At 39.9% G+C, this 17,632-nt stretch overlaps 1 protein-coding gene across 4 annotated transcripts in view; it reads left to right on the top strand.

The window, feature by feature from the left end:
- The window catches only part of LOC122159683 (myosin VIIA and Rab interacting protein), a 176,957-nt gene that overhangs the window by 120,242 nt on the left and 39,083 nt on the right, over positions 1–17,632 (top strand). The window contains exons 1-6 of one of the 4 annotated variants that reach the window (XM_042817475.1): positions 10,372–10,408; positions 10,836–10,972; positions 12,589–12,672; positions 13,275–13,372; positions 13,690–13,770; positions 15,326–15,475. In XM_042817475.1, the coding sequence (XP_042673409.1) occupies positions 10,407–10,408; positions 10,836–10,972; positions 12,589–12,672; positions 13,275–13,372; positions 13,690–13,770; positions 15,326–15,475 (552 nt within the window). In that variant the 5' untranslated portion in view covers positions 10,372–10,406. The other 3 variants (XM_042817474.1, XM_042817473.1, XM_042817472.1) reach the window with 3 other exon arrangements.

Genomic DNA, 17,632 nt, shown 5'->3' on the forward strand with positions numbered 1-17,632 from the left:
TTCTTTTGAGAGCAGGGAGAGAAGAACAATTTATTTTTTTCATCTTGCAATGTAAGTTAGGGGTTTTTTTTTTCAGGGTTTTGTTTGCTTTTTCCACTTCCCCTGTATTTCTACCCCTGGGGTACTCTTTTTCAGAAATGAACTCAGGAAAATAAGAATGTGTTTTTCTATGAAACTTCATCATAACTAAAAGAAAACACAGTGAGGGTAAACATTCAAGTAGCCAACATACATCTTTCCTTTAATAGCTAGAAGATATAATCATTTTTGTCATTCCACTTTTCATTACACAGGCTACTCTGTATTGAACGCTGAACTATTCAGTGTTCCATATATATATGTGACTTGTAATGTTTTTCTAGGTCCTAAATCATTTTTTACTTATTCTGCAGTGTGGAATTTGTGTTAGTTAAAATGTTTGTGCTATTTTTAAAACATGCCTATGAGGTGATAGATTGAAGTTTCTGGCCTTGGGTAGCACTTCTCTATATCCCTGACTCTTCTGATTTCCACTCTCCTTTTGTCATGTCCTGAGCAACTAGTCATTTGTTTGTTTGCCATCATTTTAAAGGCAGGCTGTCTTTTGCCTTGGGTGAAAACAAAGTGCAGTAGTCTGTCAGCCGTGATGTTTAATGTCAAATAATTTGGTCTCTTGTAAGACGCTGGTATCCTCCAGCTTTTTCAGACCTATCCTATCTAATGCATTGGAATCTCCCATCTCAATGCAGTTCCACCAGCGCGGTGTTCTTTGCAGTTGCAGAGTTCTCTTCCTGTTGCAGCACAATCCTTGGCCAAGATACAAATCAATGATCTGCCAGGGTTGCCCAGTAAAGCAACACTACCCAGGAAAACTCTACCCATGTCCCTCTGCAATGTGTGTCTGTCCCAGGATCCTGTGTGCATACGTTTACCTCATGTCTTGTCCTCGTTGTGTGACCTGTGTGGAGCCCTCCTGTACAGTGGGACAGGAGAAAGTTGAGAGATGTCTCTGCAGGATTTCACTGCAAAGCTGTGCATCATTTGGATGGATGTCCATTTGCATGTTCATGTCACCATCCTTAAAAATTGGTCATTAAATTATTTTCCCGTGAATCTATATGTGACGGAATCTACTTTAGTACCTGCCCTGTCTTTCTAACAGGGCAAGTAAAGAATGGAATAGGCATATTTTAGCATTTATAATAATGTTTTAGCATTTAATGTAGTTGGCTTTTTCCTATATTTCCAGAATTTGCTGGACAAGGGCTGGTGATTTCTCTTATTCTCATCTCCTAAAAGAAAGTCAGTACATTAATGGAGCAGCACATACACTGAAAACATCCTTAATGTACCACCTTCTACTGACTGCCTGCTCCAACACTCGCCAAATTTATCTCAGTAATGCAAACGAAACATTTATCCCACCTGCACGTTTTCCTAAGGAAAAAGAAAAAAAGGAAAGAAGAAAAAAGAATTGCAAGAAACTTTCTCTTACTGCTTGAGGGCTCCTCGACAGCCTTTTGACAGAAGTTCTGTGCATGTCAGAGAGAAATGATGTTGTAATTTATTTGCGTGAGGCTCCTGCCTTAAAAGCGCATAGAGGCATGCACACTGCCCTTTGGCTCTGAGCCACTAGGGCCCAGCAGCCAACTAACAGCCAGTACTGGGCATTGGTTCCCCACCTTAGAATCACAGAGTATCCCAAGTTGGATGAGGCCCATCAGGATCCTTGATTCCAAACTCCTGGCTCCATACGTGACCACCCAAAATTCAAACCCTGTGTCTGAGAGCATTTATGGGGCAAGTTCTACTTGAGATGAGACCTATGCTCTCTTCCCTTTGTCGAGAACCGCGGGTTGGTGGTGTCTTGGGAATGACAAGTAGCTTCTGTTGGCCCGGACTCTCCCCATGGCCATCACATACAGGAGAGAGGCCTGTCTAGAGATATCTTCTGTTACATCTATGGGGCCTTCTCTGCCATTATCAGGTGAGACTACAGTAGCATTTTATATATAGAAGTCCACTCTATACAGCCTTGTATGTACATTGAGGCCCTTCGATTAGGGTCTGAGCAGCACATTTGGAAACACTGGCATATGAGAACAGCCGGCCCTGGAGAGGATGGGAAGATTAATTGGCCTTGAAGCTTTCTGGTGCTCTGGGCAGTAGATCGGTTTTACCCAAAAGCTCTGAGCTGGACTGTTTTTCAGAAACAGCTGTATTTCTCTGACATTATCTCTCTCTAATCTGTGCTTATAGGACTGTTTGGTTTTTATTATTGCAATACAAGTATTTACATACACGCGCGCACGCAAAAACAGAGGGTTTCCTTTTTTCCATTTTTCATTATTCAAATAGCTGAAAATCCATATGAAAAGTACATTGTGTGTGCCCAGATGTAGAGCCCCCATTAGTGAGGCCAGCTGGGATTAAAGTCTCATTTGTATAATTTGTAAAGGCTTTGGAATTTTTCTACGGTTTTCAGCTGTAAGCTGGAATTTAGCTTTTGTCAGACTGCCGGGCAGCTTGCACAATACAGCTTACAACTAAAAATATTCCCTGTGTGTCGGGGTAAACTACACCAGGGAAAAACATGCATTTCAGATATGGTGACTTCTGAGGGTTTTTTTGAAAAAACATGTTTTTGTTTTTAAAAAGCATCCTGTGTGTGGTTTTAAAGCTTAATCAGAGAGCGCCACTGACAAGGAGCACAAAACAGAGAAGCAGATAGAGCATAGTGAGGCACACACTGTGTGCTCAGGCTGCTCACTCACATGCAGCAGTAGCAGTACCATTGCTCAGCATTCACCTCAGTGCTGATGACATGCCCGTGCTCCACGTGGGGAAGAGCTGCTGTGGTGCAGGTGTTGGCTGAGTGGCTGTGCTGACTTCTTCGCATTCTAACCCATTTTCCACTGTAATTCAAGGAAATCTTGTTGCTTGGACTGTGCTGGGTATCCATCTGCACCGTGTCAAGGGAGCACAGCATGGCTGCAGCTCATTCCTCCTCATTGCCATGGCCAAGTGGGCGGCAGGGAAATGCTTCCCTTACATCTTCCAGCTCAGGACTTAGAGAGATTGGGGTCTGGAGATGTTCTACTCTTGTTGAGTATGTAATAAGTCACATATACTGCTGTATCCGTAATGAAGCAGTGCATTCAGCTGAACAGTATGTTTCTTAAGCCGTGCAGTGGCTTGTGGAGTTGAAAAGCTACAAATACATGTAATCTCAGGAAGGGGGTGGTAGAGTCACTGCACTTAATTCCCAGAGGATGACGGTACAGCCCAGCTTAGCACGACTTGGGCTTGTGGGTGAGACAACCACTGCGAAAGATGGGACCTGAAATCGCACCTCTTTGCTCCCCACCAAAGTTTTACCTATTTTGAGCTTATTTTAATTCTTTTTTCTTGTTTTTTAATTTTTTTCTTTAAATAATCTTGAAATGAGCCCACCTTCCTCTTTGGTTTCACCTGGCGATGATTCTTCTCATCTCTGGCGGCGTTTCACAGCAGTTTGTTCACATCTTTCTCCTGACACAAGAACAGAAACAGACCTTAATGCAGAGGATTGTTGTCTTTTTGGTATTCTTGAGCTCTATATTAAAAGCCCTGCGTATTTTTCTAATCAGGATTACAGAATTAATTTGCATGGTTTATCCTCTGGTATTTTTTTCTGATGGAGTGGAGTTTGTATCTCTTTTGTGAAAATATTTACGCTGCATCGACCTCGCTTTTGTTGTTGTTGTTCTGCTGTTTTTTAAGAATCTGTGGACTAAAAATGAAGTTTGCAGAAAGAAAATCTTTCACTTAGGTAATTTGAATAACTAATCAAACTTGCTTTATGTTCTGTTGTTTCCTTTGGTATCTGCTGTGGTAATGGAAAACATTTCTCATGTCAGTGAATGCTGCATTTGTTCGTAGCCATTAATGTTCAGTTATATTTTGACTGAAAATGCTTTCATTTCATTAACATAAATGCACAGTTCAATGACCAGATTTTTTCTGAGACTGTTTTGATGTAGCATTCTGAAATATATGTATATGAGTTTTTTGTTCGAATTTTCCTTCACTTCAGTGGATAAGAACAAAGGATAAATTCATAATGTTTGCTGTGACAGCGGAGTAGGAAAAGGATGCTTGTCCAGTTGAGAACTTAGGGATAACTGTAGCTCTTCTTGTTTCTTAAGTACAGCAGGGTGTATTATTTTGAGGTACCGTCAGTGTGAATTTTTGTTCTTTTTGCCTCTCTTATCTTGGAAATCCAAAGTAAACATTACATTGATGCTTATAGCAAGTAGAAACAAATGTGATGGGAAAAGACAGCATGTCAGTGTTCAGTATAGCTGTAATAACTTGCTTTGATTCAAGTTTGCTTGAAGTTTTGTTTAGCATGTTGTGAGCCTGCAAGTGTCATGAATTTGCTAACGATGCAATGTTGATTAATTCCTATCATTTACCTTAAAAAATATCCAGAACAAGATGATCAGGGTATGAAATTTCTTCCCTTTGAAAAATATTGAGATACTGAAATGTATTTTGCTGCAAATTGAGGTAGGAAAAAACATGCAATATTTCACACAAAATGAAATTTTTAGGAGAAAATGGATTTAGATAAAGTGAAATCTCTTCTTTTGCTTAAGAAGGAGAGTTTTGTCTTACGATGTTTCTATTTGTGTTTTTATTATTTTACATGAAAATAAATTCTTTAGATTGTACATGAATATAAAAGTGTTAAAGCATTTTGAAACCAAAATATCAGAGCTTTCCAGCTTCATGCAAGCATTTGGATTTGGACTTGTTTCAATTTAGTTTCAGATATCCATTGGCCACTTATTTAATTTTCATTAATTCTCTGTGTAAAGATAAGCCCTCTAATGAAAAACTTAAGAGGAAAACATTTGGCAGTGTGGCAGTGGGGTGGTTTTCAGACATTGAAGGAAACACCTGGAAAGGCTGAGAAATGAGGGTGGCGAGTTCTTTGGCTCCATTTATGCCGCTGCAAGCAGGATTGCAAGCCATTTTTTGCCACTTAATAATTTACAGCCACTGCGGTAATGTTTAGAGCTCTTTACACATCCATACAGATGTGAGAGTAGGAGTAAAATGAAGAGAGACGGGTTTTTTATGCCCATGGAGGGAATCGATATGGGTGTGACCATAAGCCTTCTTGGCTATGGCAGGCTTCATGGCTCTCTTATCTCATAGAGCTGTTTGCTTGTTGATAAGGCAATAGGGCAGCCAAGCACGTGGATTTCATTACAAAAGTGACGTTTTAGAGCAGGTGACAGCTTGTGAGGAGATGTACCCTAAACGTCGTTTCTGAAAGCATAGTCTATGATCATCAATTTGAAAAAAAGGTAGAGTGAAAATACCCTGGACTTTGACAGGATCTTGCTTTCTGAAAAGATGGCAGTTTCAAAGCTGCAAGTCTCAGCAAGACTTCAATAGATGAGTGAATCACAGCATCGCACCACCCAGATTCAGTATCACCAAGGCATATCTGTTGATTGCCATCTCATCTCATCTGTAGGGTCTGCACTGTGCCAAGTTGTATTCTGACACTTCGATTTGGCTTTCTTAAAAGAGGGCGTACAGCTAAGGCCTCAAATGACCAGTTGTGTGATTTGTGTTTAAACAGAGACAAAGGCCACTTGGAGCTGGAGGATCCCTGGAAAATTTAAAAAAAAATAGGAGCAATCAGGTGGCTAGAAAACAGGATGTATGGGGAAACAGGATTCTTTAGCCTTAAGAAATGAGGAGAACCAGCATCGTAAGTTACCTTATTTAGATAGAAACAAGGAAGATGTTGCTTAAATGTTAGGAAAACCTTTCAATATTAGAGTAGAAGAACACCAGTGTAAGGATGGGGGAGTCATCAAGAACAGTACAGCTGTGTATCTTCTGGTAGACATCATCATTTCAGGGGGGCAACAGAAAGACCTATGTGATCCCATTTGTTTCATGGCTTAAAACAACCACAGCTGGTACTGCAAACAGTCCACAAGCTCCCTGCAGTGCAGCCTTCTGAACTTGTAGGAGCAGAGGTCAGCTCTGAATAAATAAGTGTCAGTCAGTGATGCTCTCTTTGCAAAGCAAAAGTGGGCAAGGAATATTTACTAATGGCTGTTAGACATGGCAGACATAGACATGCTGCTATGGCAAAGGCTTATCAGCTCGTGCTGAGACACTGTCAGGAGCTATATTGGACTTGGCCTCTTATATCTTTCGCTGCTGGTAGATGCCTGAAGAGAGGTCCTGACCCTACATAGGTCAATGCTTTAACTGCCATTGACTCCATGTTTACTGTCAGCAAAATTACAGTGGAGCACTGGTTTGAGAACCCTTTTTTCTTAAAATTTGACATGTATAACTGCTGTAGATTTTTACTTCTGTTACTCTAAAACACAGTGTGCTTCATGAGGGCAGCACGTTGTGCTAATATACCAAACGTGTGTTCATTTGTGAGTCAGGTATTCCTGACATACAGCCTTTCAGGGCAGGATATCCCAGTTAAAGGCTGATGTTCTAATCTCTTAGGTGTGTTTTCCTACGGAAGGAGGGAACCCTAACTCCAGTTATATCCAATATGACCTCAGTCTTCTCCTCACTCAAACGACTGCCTGTGGAGAACAGACCTGAAAATGGTCCTCATCAAACTTGCACTCACAACATTTTTTTTTTCAGCCTGTTTGCTTTCATATGAGAGGATTAAGTTTAAATGATGTGCAAAAACAGTGAGCCTGACCTATGTACAGCCACCACTTGCTCAAATTTTATCCTTTGCAGAAATCCAAAAAGAAGGCTGTCTTTTTGCAGATAACCTCTTCAGTTCTGGGAAAAAGGAATTGAAAGACTGAAACTCAGAGAGGATCCAAACAGTTTCATAGGCAAAGTGAGTTAAATATGCAACTGGCTGCCAAAAAGAAAAGAGGATGTGGTGATGGAGGAGTATGCTTTTAGTCTTGGGTGAGGTTAAATCATGGGAGATGGCAGCATGGGAGGTGTAAATGGTGAAAGGGTATAAATATGAAGCAAAGGTGGTGTGTCAGGTTTGGCATTTCTCAGGAGGATGTGAAAATACAAAATACCTGTGACTGGGTCACAGGAGCCAGCAGAGGTGCACAGCCAAGGTCACAGGTGTGCTCTGCTTACATCCAGCCTCCTTAGTTCACAAGGACTTGGCTTCAGCTGAGCTCAGGAGCTCTGGAAGGTCAAAGTATGCCACTGAGCAAACTCTTCCATACTAACAATGTTATTGTCACCGCATATGGCTGATGTTTAAACCAATCCAGGTAATGAATGTTAACAGATTGCACACAGATATCAGCCTGGAGTCTAGATGTCATCTCTGTCGTCCACAAGGGAATTTAAGAGCTGAAGTTGGGGCAGTGAACTTCTAAGTGGAGTGGAAGAACATGTGTTGTTAGGAAACACCTTACGTGGGACAACAGTGTATGTTGAGCTCACTGAATTAATGTTCTGTGGACTGCAATAAGATCACTGTCCTGAATTCACTGCTGTTGGCATAGGACAGAGATGATTGCACTGTTCTCCCCGTGTTGGGCAATTTTCGTTCTCAGACAGATGCTTTGATTTCAGGTGATCTCTCCTCTGCTGTTGTTTGAATTTCACTGGCCTTTTCCCATGGCATTTGTTTCGCACTGCTTTAACCATTCCTGTGGCATACCTGTGCAGGTCAAGGTGCAGTGCTTGTGTATTGCAGTGTCACCTGGATGCAGCCCGATGTCTCTGCACAGGCATCAGTGCCTCATCTGAAACATCTCCGCTATAGAGAACAGACAGAGTTGGAGCTGTGCAGCCTAGAAAAGAGAGAGCTCTGGGAATATGTTATTGCTTTTGAGAAAAGACAAGGAAATACTTTGTACCTGTAGTGACAGGACAAGGGGCAGTGGTTTTAAACTATAAAAAGAGCATGTAAAAATATAACTCAGTACCATGGCAATATTATATAATACAAATGATGTCCTTAACACTTAAGACTACTTAGAAATAGACGTAGCAGTCAGACAGGGCAGTCTTTATGGCACAGAAATAAAGATAAATAAAATATCAGAAGATGAATACAACTAGCATCCTATAAGCGTGAACGTTCCTTTTATGGAGAGAACTTGTGCACATTTTATTAGAGATAATAAGAGAAGCATTTCATTTTTACAATTTAATGCTAGCAGTGGCATAGTCTTTCATTATACTGGCCTCATGGAACTGCTTTTGCAGAATACAGCTTTAAAATGTAGGTCAGCATTAAAGAATTTTGAAATGAGAAGAAAATGCTGTTTGTCCCTTAAATGGGCCCTTTGTTTTAGTATCTATAAGGAGAACTGCTCTCTTCTCCAAATCCTTTCTCTCCAGGAGGAATCAGCAGGCAGGCCCATTGTGACTTATTTGAAAGTTAGGAGGCTGAAAAGCTTTACAAGAATCATTGTAATCTCGTCTAAAATATATGCAGGATTGAAGTGTAGACTTGGAGTTGTTGGTAGCTTTTCAGCACATACAAGAGAAGGATGAGGTGAATAGATTAGTCACAAAGTGTTAATCCTGCAGAAATGGAAAGTTTAAACAAAAAAATCCCAGCCCTTGTTTTTCCAGCAGATTAGCTGGTGCGAAGAGAGCAGCACCTCTTCTTTCATTGTCTGAAGTCTATCATTGCTCTCCCAAAGTTCACACACTGAAAATGTTATCATTGTAAATAGCTTGTCTCTAAAATTGTGCCCGTTACAAAGCACTGTCTAAACTCATTAAGAAAACTGTTGTTAGCTTTCTGCTATTATGAAAGCAGTTTTGATCAGACCCGGAAAAAGAGTAAAAGTGGGGTAAAAGAACATCCTTTCTGGCAAATGTCTTCTGCCCAGCATCTTCGAACCCAGTCGTGCAGATTTAGTTTTATCCATCATACTGATCGTACTCCATGCTATTGACTGAAATCTTATGCTTTCTTAGGGTACAGTTTCCATGAGAGCTAACAGTTCCTGCCCACAGAAAAGGTAGGATCTCAAAGCACCAAAGAACTGTGGGTTGTGGAGAGAAAGTGGCCTTCGTTCACAGATTCATAGTTGTGCCAGCTGCCAAGCCCTGCTCAGGACTGGGTCAGGCATCGGCACTGATTCCTTGCTAGAACTATTGCAGGAATTCAGAAACCCAGTGTGTCACAGACAGACCTGAGCATGCTTCCCACTGCACCTGTTCAGCCAGCAGCACATCTCAGTTGCTCAGTTTGTAAGAACATCTTTCAGGAAAAAAAAAAAAAAAAAATTGAGCTTACTCCTTGTCAGATGCAAATGGTATTTGTAGAAATGTGACTGGTGGAGCTAATTTATCCCCTTGGGATATTACTGTGTGGATAGATAGTAAAGGTCTGATGTTTTTACGTTATCTGTACACGCCTCTCCTACATCTAATCGCATACAGAAAACAACATGCTTCTGTTCCAATTGTGCATTTTCTTCAGTTGTTACCCTCATTTGAGCAAGTAATGCAACTTTAAGACTTCACAGCTTGAATACAGCATGTTTCATCATTTTTAATTTCCCACTGATGATATTTGCTATTAGACACTTTCCAGTGGTGACAGAGGAATAGACTAGACCATGACATTCTGCTTTACATGAATCAGGTACTCCTTTTTAAGTGTACTGACAGTCAAAAAATGCAGTGGCTGACTGGAAGCACTTGGCTGAAGCCTCCTGCTCAGCATAGTGGGTCACTATCGAGCATCTCTCAAGCGTCAGTGCTGAATATGATCTACACTGTTAGTGTGGCTAAGGGTGAGAGAATATTTCCTTGTGAAACGGTTGAATTTTCATGTGTTTTTCTCTTTATAAAGAAAAATCTGGAGTCTGAAGCAAAATATTATGGTTACAGTGAGGTTGTGTTTTGGTTTGGTTTTCACCTAATGGCCCAGATTTAATAAATGGAATTAAACCATCTGGATTTCTTCAAGTCTGGAAGTGGTGACAGTTCAGCACTGCTAGCATTATTTTGCTATGTGATCACATATTGGCCCTGGATGCTAACCTTAGTCTTTTGTTTTCTGAAGTCTTTGTGTTGGGAATAATCTCTGCTTATTTATGTAATGAGCTCCATGAGCCTTTTAAGTTAAGACCTCTATAATAGTAATTAGTGCAAAGGGGAAATTACCTTTGCAGCCTGTACTCCATACTGTTTTATACAAGATGTTTTCATGCCGTATCAAAATATCTTGCTTCCTGCACTTGTAAGTGCAGTAAATTAACTAAACATGAACTACTGTGGCAATATGCAAAGGAACAAATGGGCTCAAACAGGGAAGTGAACATGCAGTGAAAGTTCATGTTCTCTGGCTCAAACGTATTTCTCCTTCCTGCATGCCTTTGGGTAAGTCAGCTTTTATAGGGGGACCTTAAGATGCATCCCTCCTTCTCTAGGAAATGTATGGGTCTGCTGTGGTTTTTCCCATAGAGATCTGTGGTAGTGTTGGATGGGGATGTGGCATAGATGCTCCATCACCAACTACTGAAGGAAGAGAGGTGAACCGAGAGCCCTCTGCCCAGTAGAAAAAGATACGGAGCTTTTCCTGTGGCTTTCTAACAGTCTGTGAGCTTTGGGGACAAATCCAGTAGGATGGATTATTGATGTCGGTGGTGCTTATTGTTGGAAGTAACACCAAAGTGCAGTTGTGAGTAGATAGCCAAGAAAGGTTGTCTGCATGCAGCTCTTTGCTGCTTTGAGGTTCCCTAAGTGGAGTAGACTTCTCCAGCTCCAGTGTTTTCTCCCAAATAGGAGCAGTGATCCCTTTTAATGTCTGGTTTTGTTTGTTGTAGAATAATTGCAAATATGTTGTTTCCTTTTTGTTTTAGGCTCTTAAGGACCCAGTCTCTGGATTGGTACTATAATAATGTGAAGAGCCGCTTCAAGTGTTTTGGAAGTGCCAAAGTCCTGAAGAATTTATACAAGAAGCATAGACTGGAGAGTGGCGTTTGTCCTGATGTAATAGGTAAGAGCAGCTGTGTTCAGTTGTTATGACCTTACCTGCTTCAACACAAGAGCTGAAACAATGAAAATTCTGAGAATCTTTTTCCTAAAAGATTTTGTAATGTTGTATCTTTTCAGAAATACCAAACTAGAGAGAACAAAGAGATAAAGTGCCTCGAGAGCCATTTCAATAATTTAAAGAATGTCTAGTTGTAGTTACACCGCTGATAATCTTAATTACGATACTACTCAAAACAGAATTGTGATCTTCAGTCTGTGAAGTAAATTGCAGTTTGTATTCAAGTTTGTATCCCAACTTTTATTGCAGTTCTCAGTAGCCAATGAGTGAGAGAAGGATTTTGCATTCAGCATTTGGCCTGAGAATATTTCTGTGGCATTTGAAGCAAAATTTGCTTAGCATGGGATACATTTCGTATGTCTAAGTTGACCTAAACTCAAAGTTTGTTCACAAGGTTTTGCTATCAGCAAGATCACAAACTGGCCACGTTTTATTTTTATAAAGGTGTTTGTAAAGGGTTAAAAGAAAATTAAGAATTGATAGCAACCTTTAAATGAAGAGACATGATCCTTCCTTAACAGTGGTGTTACAGTGCATAACCCCATAAAAATAATTGGAGATGTGAAATAGATTCTTAAGTGGTGTTTTGTGTTATGCTGGTAATTTTAGTGAATTAATTAAAGTTCAACTAGATGAATGTTTGAGATCTCATTGGCTTTTTTGGGCTAAACATTTTCCTAATGTAATTCTTTCAAATTCTACAGCAGCTGTAGCTTTTCTACAGTTTTCAACTTTTTCTGAAATTACATGGGATGGCCAATGGCCTCTCTTGTCCCAAGCGAAAATTCCAGTTGTTTCTCATGAATATTGCTGTAAACTTTTAGGAAGCAGTGACCGATGCATTCTTGTTTATTATTATTTTGCTGTACCTGCATCAGTTTGTCTTTGTAGAGAAGATTCTGTAACAGCTGAGAGCAAATATGTGTAAAGGCAAGAATACATCAGTCAGGATGGATGTGGGGCTTAAAACTGAGGGCAGGGATCCTTGAGCACTTTCCTGTGACATACAGTCTTTCCTTAAGCCACACTGTCATTGGATTTGTCCCTGAGTGCTACAGTGACAGTTCAGTGAGAAGATGCAGTGGCATGTGCTCTGTGAGTCTTTTCTGAGGAAGGTCTTTGAGTCTAAATGTCATGGCTAACTTTCCTCCATGTGACTGTTAGGTAAACCTTTTGTTCCACTTGAAGATAAATTCTAGCACAGATATCTAGTTTTGTCTTATTTATACAGCATTGCCCTTTAAAGTAGAATCTATTTCAACCCCATGTCATATTAAAAGCAAATTCCGAGTGCTTAACTTTCACCATGTAAGTTTCATATTCTAGTAGCTTCTTCCTCTCTCTCTTTTATTGTACAAATAATTTTTCGTTTCAAAAGGAGTCATATTTTGTGCAAAAATTGCTGCAATCATGTTTTATATAAAAAGGTAAGAGGAATTTTCCAGTTATCCTTCTTTGTGTGCATTGCCACTGTACCTCGAGAGAATATCCTAATCTAACAGTGCCTCCGCTGTGAGTGGGTATTTCTTATACTAACGTGTGGTGCTGGTTTTTTTGAGCAGAAGGAGGTTGTTTTGAAGGAAGCTTTGAAAATGATGGAAGCATTTGTGGCAGTGATTCTACATTCTACAGGCAGACAGAAGGTACACTGCTAAAGACTCATTTCATTAAAACATAGCCCTTAGACTTTGAATTACTGGACAAATGGCCTAGAGTGCTGAGAAGTCTTGTTCACAGATCCAGCCATCTTTTAGCTGGAACATTCAGAAATATATTAAAAATCCTTCGTGTTCATATGTGCCATGCTGAGATTTCATGCTTCAGTATTCAAGATATTACACGCTTACTCTGGCATGATTTTCTTAACATTCAGTATTTGCTGCTTCTCTCCTACTTCTTTTCTTATGTTCATGTTTTTTTTTTTCTTTTTTTTTCTTATATCCTCTTAGTGCTTATAGGAAGCTTATGGATTTTCCCCCTATGATTTCCTTCTTAGTTACTGAAATACCATGGTTTATGGTATTTAATATTTGAATTTAAGAAGTTACATGGAAGTTGGTAGAAAAAAATTGCTTGCTCTCTCTTAAGGTGTTTATTTTGCTATGCAAAATTTGGGGTTGAGGAAATCAATTTAGTCATGAACAAAATAGGAGAAAATATGTCTGGAACATGGGTCTAAAGTTTGCATTCTGTCATGCAAAACATAAATAATGAACATGATCATTTCAATTTACTCTTCACCTAGGACACAGCATGATGGATACCCTTGCTGTGGCCTTACGTGTTGCTGAGGAAGCAGTGGAAGAAGCTATTTCTAAGGCAGAGACCTACAGTGACAGCCTGGTAACATCTTCTAATACAGTTTGTTAATTTAAACATAACATTATTTTAATGTGGGTAGTGGTACTAAAAGAAATAGGTATAAAGGAAACAATGAAAAAAGAGTAGTGACTCGTGTGTAACCTACAGTGTTGAGCATGAGTTTTATGAACTTGTATTCAAGATGTATGTTGTGCTTCAGAAAGTGACATGTGATGTAAGTACCTGCAATCTCTTCCCACAATGCCAACAGGACATAATACCCATTTTCTGATCTGTACAAATTATGTGATAAGTCTACAGGTATTTGTTGGCAACTACAGGTATCTGTTTTCATGCAGGACAAACAGAACGAGGCTTGTTACTTGCAAGAACACAAGGAGGATCTCATAGAAGAGCTGGCCACAACCATTGTGCAGAAGGTATGGCAAGCATTTTTTACTTTTTTTATTTTAGCTTATTTAATAACCAAAACATGATACTTTAATCCAGTGAGCTTGGGCTCTAGCAGAAAACAGTATGACACCAATATAGGAAGTACATAATAAATGACAAGTTGCAACCTCAACTATCACAATCAAGGCTTAACCAACTGTATCCGACAGTGACATTAGTGAACAAATAAGATTAATTTAGTGCCTAAAGTGATGGCCTACACACTCAGAGCTGAAAGGTACAATTCCTTCAGTCTGTGATATACTAACAGGGAAGAGGAGAACCCTACTTGCTCAAACTTAAAATCTGTATTTGCCAAGATATACAAAATTTTCCCCTTTAAAGGAACAGGCACTTGACTATACCAACTGTACTGAACTCTGCATCTACAAAACATAGAATCATTACGAGACAAATATTAACAGAGAGAGACAAAAAAATCACAGAACTCCTCTGGTTTGTTTGGCTTTGTCTGGGAAGCTTTGTTTTCTGCCTGCAAAGCAGCAGGTGGCACTAATAGAGCCACAGTAGAACCAAAATGGAGTGCTAGTTTGGAACAAATACCCCTCGAGACTGCCTGGACAGTCTGGAGCAAGGCACGACAAACATGAAAAAACTGATTCTTAGCTTCAGTGATTAAAGAATTAGCCACAATGGAGGATCAATCTCCCTCCATGTGAGCTAACCTCATTACCACATTTGTATATGAGATGCAGCATTCAGCAATATATGAATGACTGGAACAGGAACGTGTTTACAGGGCTGTCAAGTAGGGCTAGAGGAGCAGCAGCTCAATGGAAAATAATCTTCCTCATTTTTTAATAGGGATTTTAGAAGATCAGGTCTCCTTACTAGGTCTTTGATAGTCCAGGGCCTATATTAGTTAAGCTTGAATTGCTACCACATTTGTTAAAAGCTGCCTAGCAAGATCTTTCATAGGATAACATTCTGTAGATATTTTAAAGTGGAGTTGGGAAACGTATGGAAATGAAGCACAGCAGGAAATAATCTGCCAGTGTAGGGGGAAAGTAGTTTATATGATCTCTCTCTCAAGACAGTCTAGATTTGCAAGAACAAAAATAGTGTCTAGACAGCTAAAACCTCTTGTTTTAAGTAGAAATGTTTCTAGATGTCATAGGAGCCTCTGAAATTCCCCTCATATCTACTATGTTATGTGTCTTTGCAAATGTTCTTATCTGAGAAAATACCTGACATTAGATGCTGCTGATGCTTAAAGTGTTAGGGTAGGATCAGGTTTCCACGTTTATTTAATTCACTTCTGGTGTTCCTCCAGGCATTGATTATGATTTATTGTACCAAAGCTTGTGTGCTTGCATGCAGTCTGACTTTAGATGAGAAGTGTGTGTGCAGCTTGTCAGAATCATCCTTGCATGAGCTGGGAAAAAAAGCAAAGGGAAACTGTTTTCTAGGGAGTTTGTCTTGAGAAAGAGTTAATGTCATGTTCTCCATGAAAAAAAGTACCTTTTTTTTCCCCCTTCCTTCCATATCCTGCCCTCCCACCCCACTCCCCCAACCTTACAGATTATAAAGAAGCAGAAAGGCAAAACTGAGCAGGCTGAGGCTGACTTCGAATGGCCGCCATCCAGAAGCAGTGGCCTGGCATCCGTTGCTGTTTCAGATCAGAGCATGCTGACCTTTCCTGGGAGTCGCAGGGGGTCATACACACTGTGGGTGAGTGACTAAGAGAAAACATTGATGTGTTCTGCTGCACAAAGCTGCAGTATCGAAATCCTGGATGAGTATGCTTCCTGCCTGGAATGATGCAAATAGACTTACAAAGAACAAGCATTAAATCTGTGTGTTGACAGACACATCACTCAGTTCATACTTTTCATAGGACACCGTGAGTTAGGGAAGTACATCACAGACACTGTACTGCATTGGTGAGTGCATTAGGGAAAACTAAGTTCATTCCAAAAGTGGTTTTGCTGCTTGATTTGAATGCTAAAAAGATACCATGCCTCAGTGTTTATTCCTTAAACTTTTTATGTTCACTTAGGTTTTATTTGGATTTTTTGCTGAATCTACCTACGAATGTCGTCTACCATCATAGATTTCTATAAATTATGTTTTGTTCCTCAGCCATCTGAAGGAAAACAGTCCCTACCAGAAAAAAAAAAGAAAAAAAAAAGAAAAAACCCTGAAAACAACTCTACTGCGTCATTTATGCCTTATACTAGAGAGTATTTCCACTTCCTCTCACTTATTTCTCACCACAGTGCCCTTAGTTCCTGCTTACAAAGCTGGAGAAAATCTGACAAGCTGCATTAGTAATGTTTTAAGAAGAGCAGCTAGGGAAAAGAAGTGAAAATAAGTGATAGGCTTGAATACGTTGTTTTACAACTGGAGAGTGAAGACAGTGACAGATGAGTTCCAGTAAATTTTGATAGAGTGGTTTAAGCTGCTGCTCCTGAATATCCTGCTGCTGTGCTCATGCATGCTGCTCCCCCACAGCAGAGTCTTATCTCCAGCTTAGTTTGCCAGCTTACGCTGCCAGTGAAAATAGATTTACCCCAGAATATAAGACTGTGGGCCAGAATTGCAGAGATATAAACGAGAGTATCCTCCCATCTACTTCCAAATTGGAGTGAGCAGTGCCTTTAAGCTGCTGCTGTTTACCGAGCTATCACAAATCAGAGTGGGCATGTTTAAGCACTTTGCTCTGCAGCTCCTAGGCTGTTATGTTAGCCTACTAGGATAGCAGAAATACAGTCACATTCACTCTAGCAAAAGGTCTGCTGGAGAGTGTACTGAAAGACAACTTGTGCAGAGCAAATTTAGAGCGGTTACTACCTGCCTGATACTCAACAGCAACAGTAGAACAACCCCGAATGCTTTTACCTGAGCTTTCCATTCAATATTGCTTTCATCCACCTATAAATGCTAAGCACACACACCAGATCTGGGGGGCTGAATTGCATTAATTTCTCCTCTGTTTGCCATTTGAGAAAGCTTTTGTCTATTCTGACAAAAGTATTGCAGTACTTCATCTTTCCAAAATGAAAGCCTGGATTCTAGAGAAGTTAGCAGTTAGGTCCTATGACCAGATGTACATTCCATGAAAAGTTCCTTACACCCTTCCAGGAGGATTTTAGAACTCTTGTCCAAATTTGTGACAGCAAATCTTTATGAGCTTTTATTGCAGTAAGTGAAGCTTTCCTAACTGATGGCACTGATGTTCACCAAAATAATGCAAACCCTCAATTTTCCTGTACACATCCTGTCATTGAGCTGTATGTGATTGTTGTCATAATGTGAGCAAATATTAGCCACAACAAGCCTAAGGGAAGGAAAAAGGAAAGCATTTTAAGTGTGCTGTTACAAAGGCTGGAGTTGTCTATATACTCCTGTTTCCTTTATGGATTACTTAAGTAGACTTTGGTCTTTGGAAAGCAAAGAAACAACTTAGTCCTTGAAGCAAGCAGAAACAAGATAGATTAAATGTAAGGGAAGAAGAAATAATTAACAGAAATATAAATATGCAGAGGGCAGGGAAGTAACGATCTTAAACATGAAGGCAATTAGAATTTCACACGTTCGAACTAGAGATTTATCTTAAAGTAAATATCTATATTTATATTCTGTGTAGAACGTAACACGTGTGGCTTACTAGTATAATAAAGCTAACAACGTTGGTGCTTAAGGCAGTTGGGTGCCATAACACTGGCCACTAGAAACCTGTATTTATTACTGCATTGCACTGTATTACCAGAAGCTTGCTAGCAGCATGGGGAAGCTGTAGTGATCCCAAATATAATAGTGGGGTTACACTTGCTGAGCAGTTTTTTTCTAAACACAACTACTTACATGGAGCTCATTCACATCATT

This window comes from Centrocercus urophasianus, unplaced genomic scaffold (assembly GCF_019232065.1).
Source record: "Centrocercus urophasianus isolate 14NV4802_14NV808 unplaced genomic scaffold, USGS_Curo_1.0 seq_16, whole genome shotgun sequence".
NCBI lineage: Eukaryota > Metazoa > Chordata > Aves > Galliformes > Phasianidae > Centrocercus > Centrocercus urophasianus.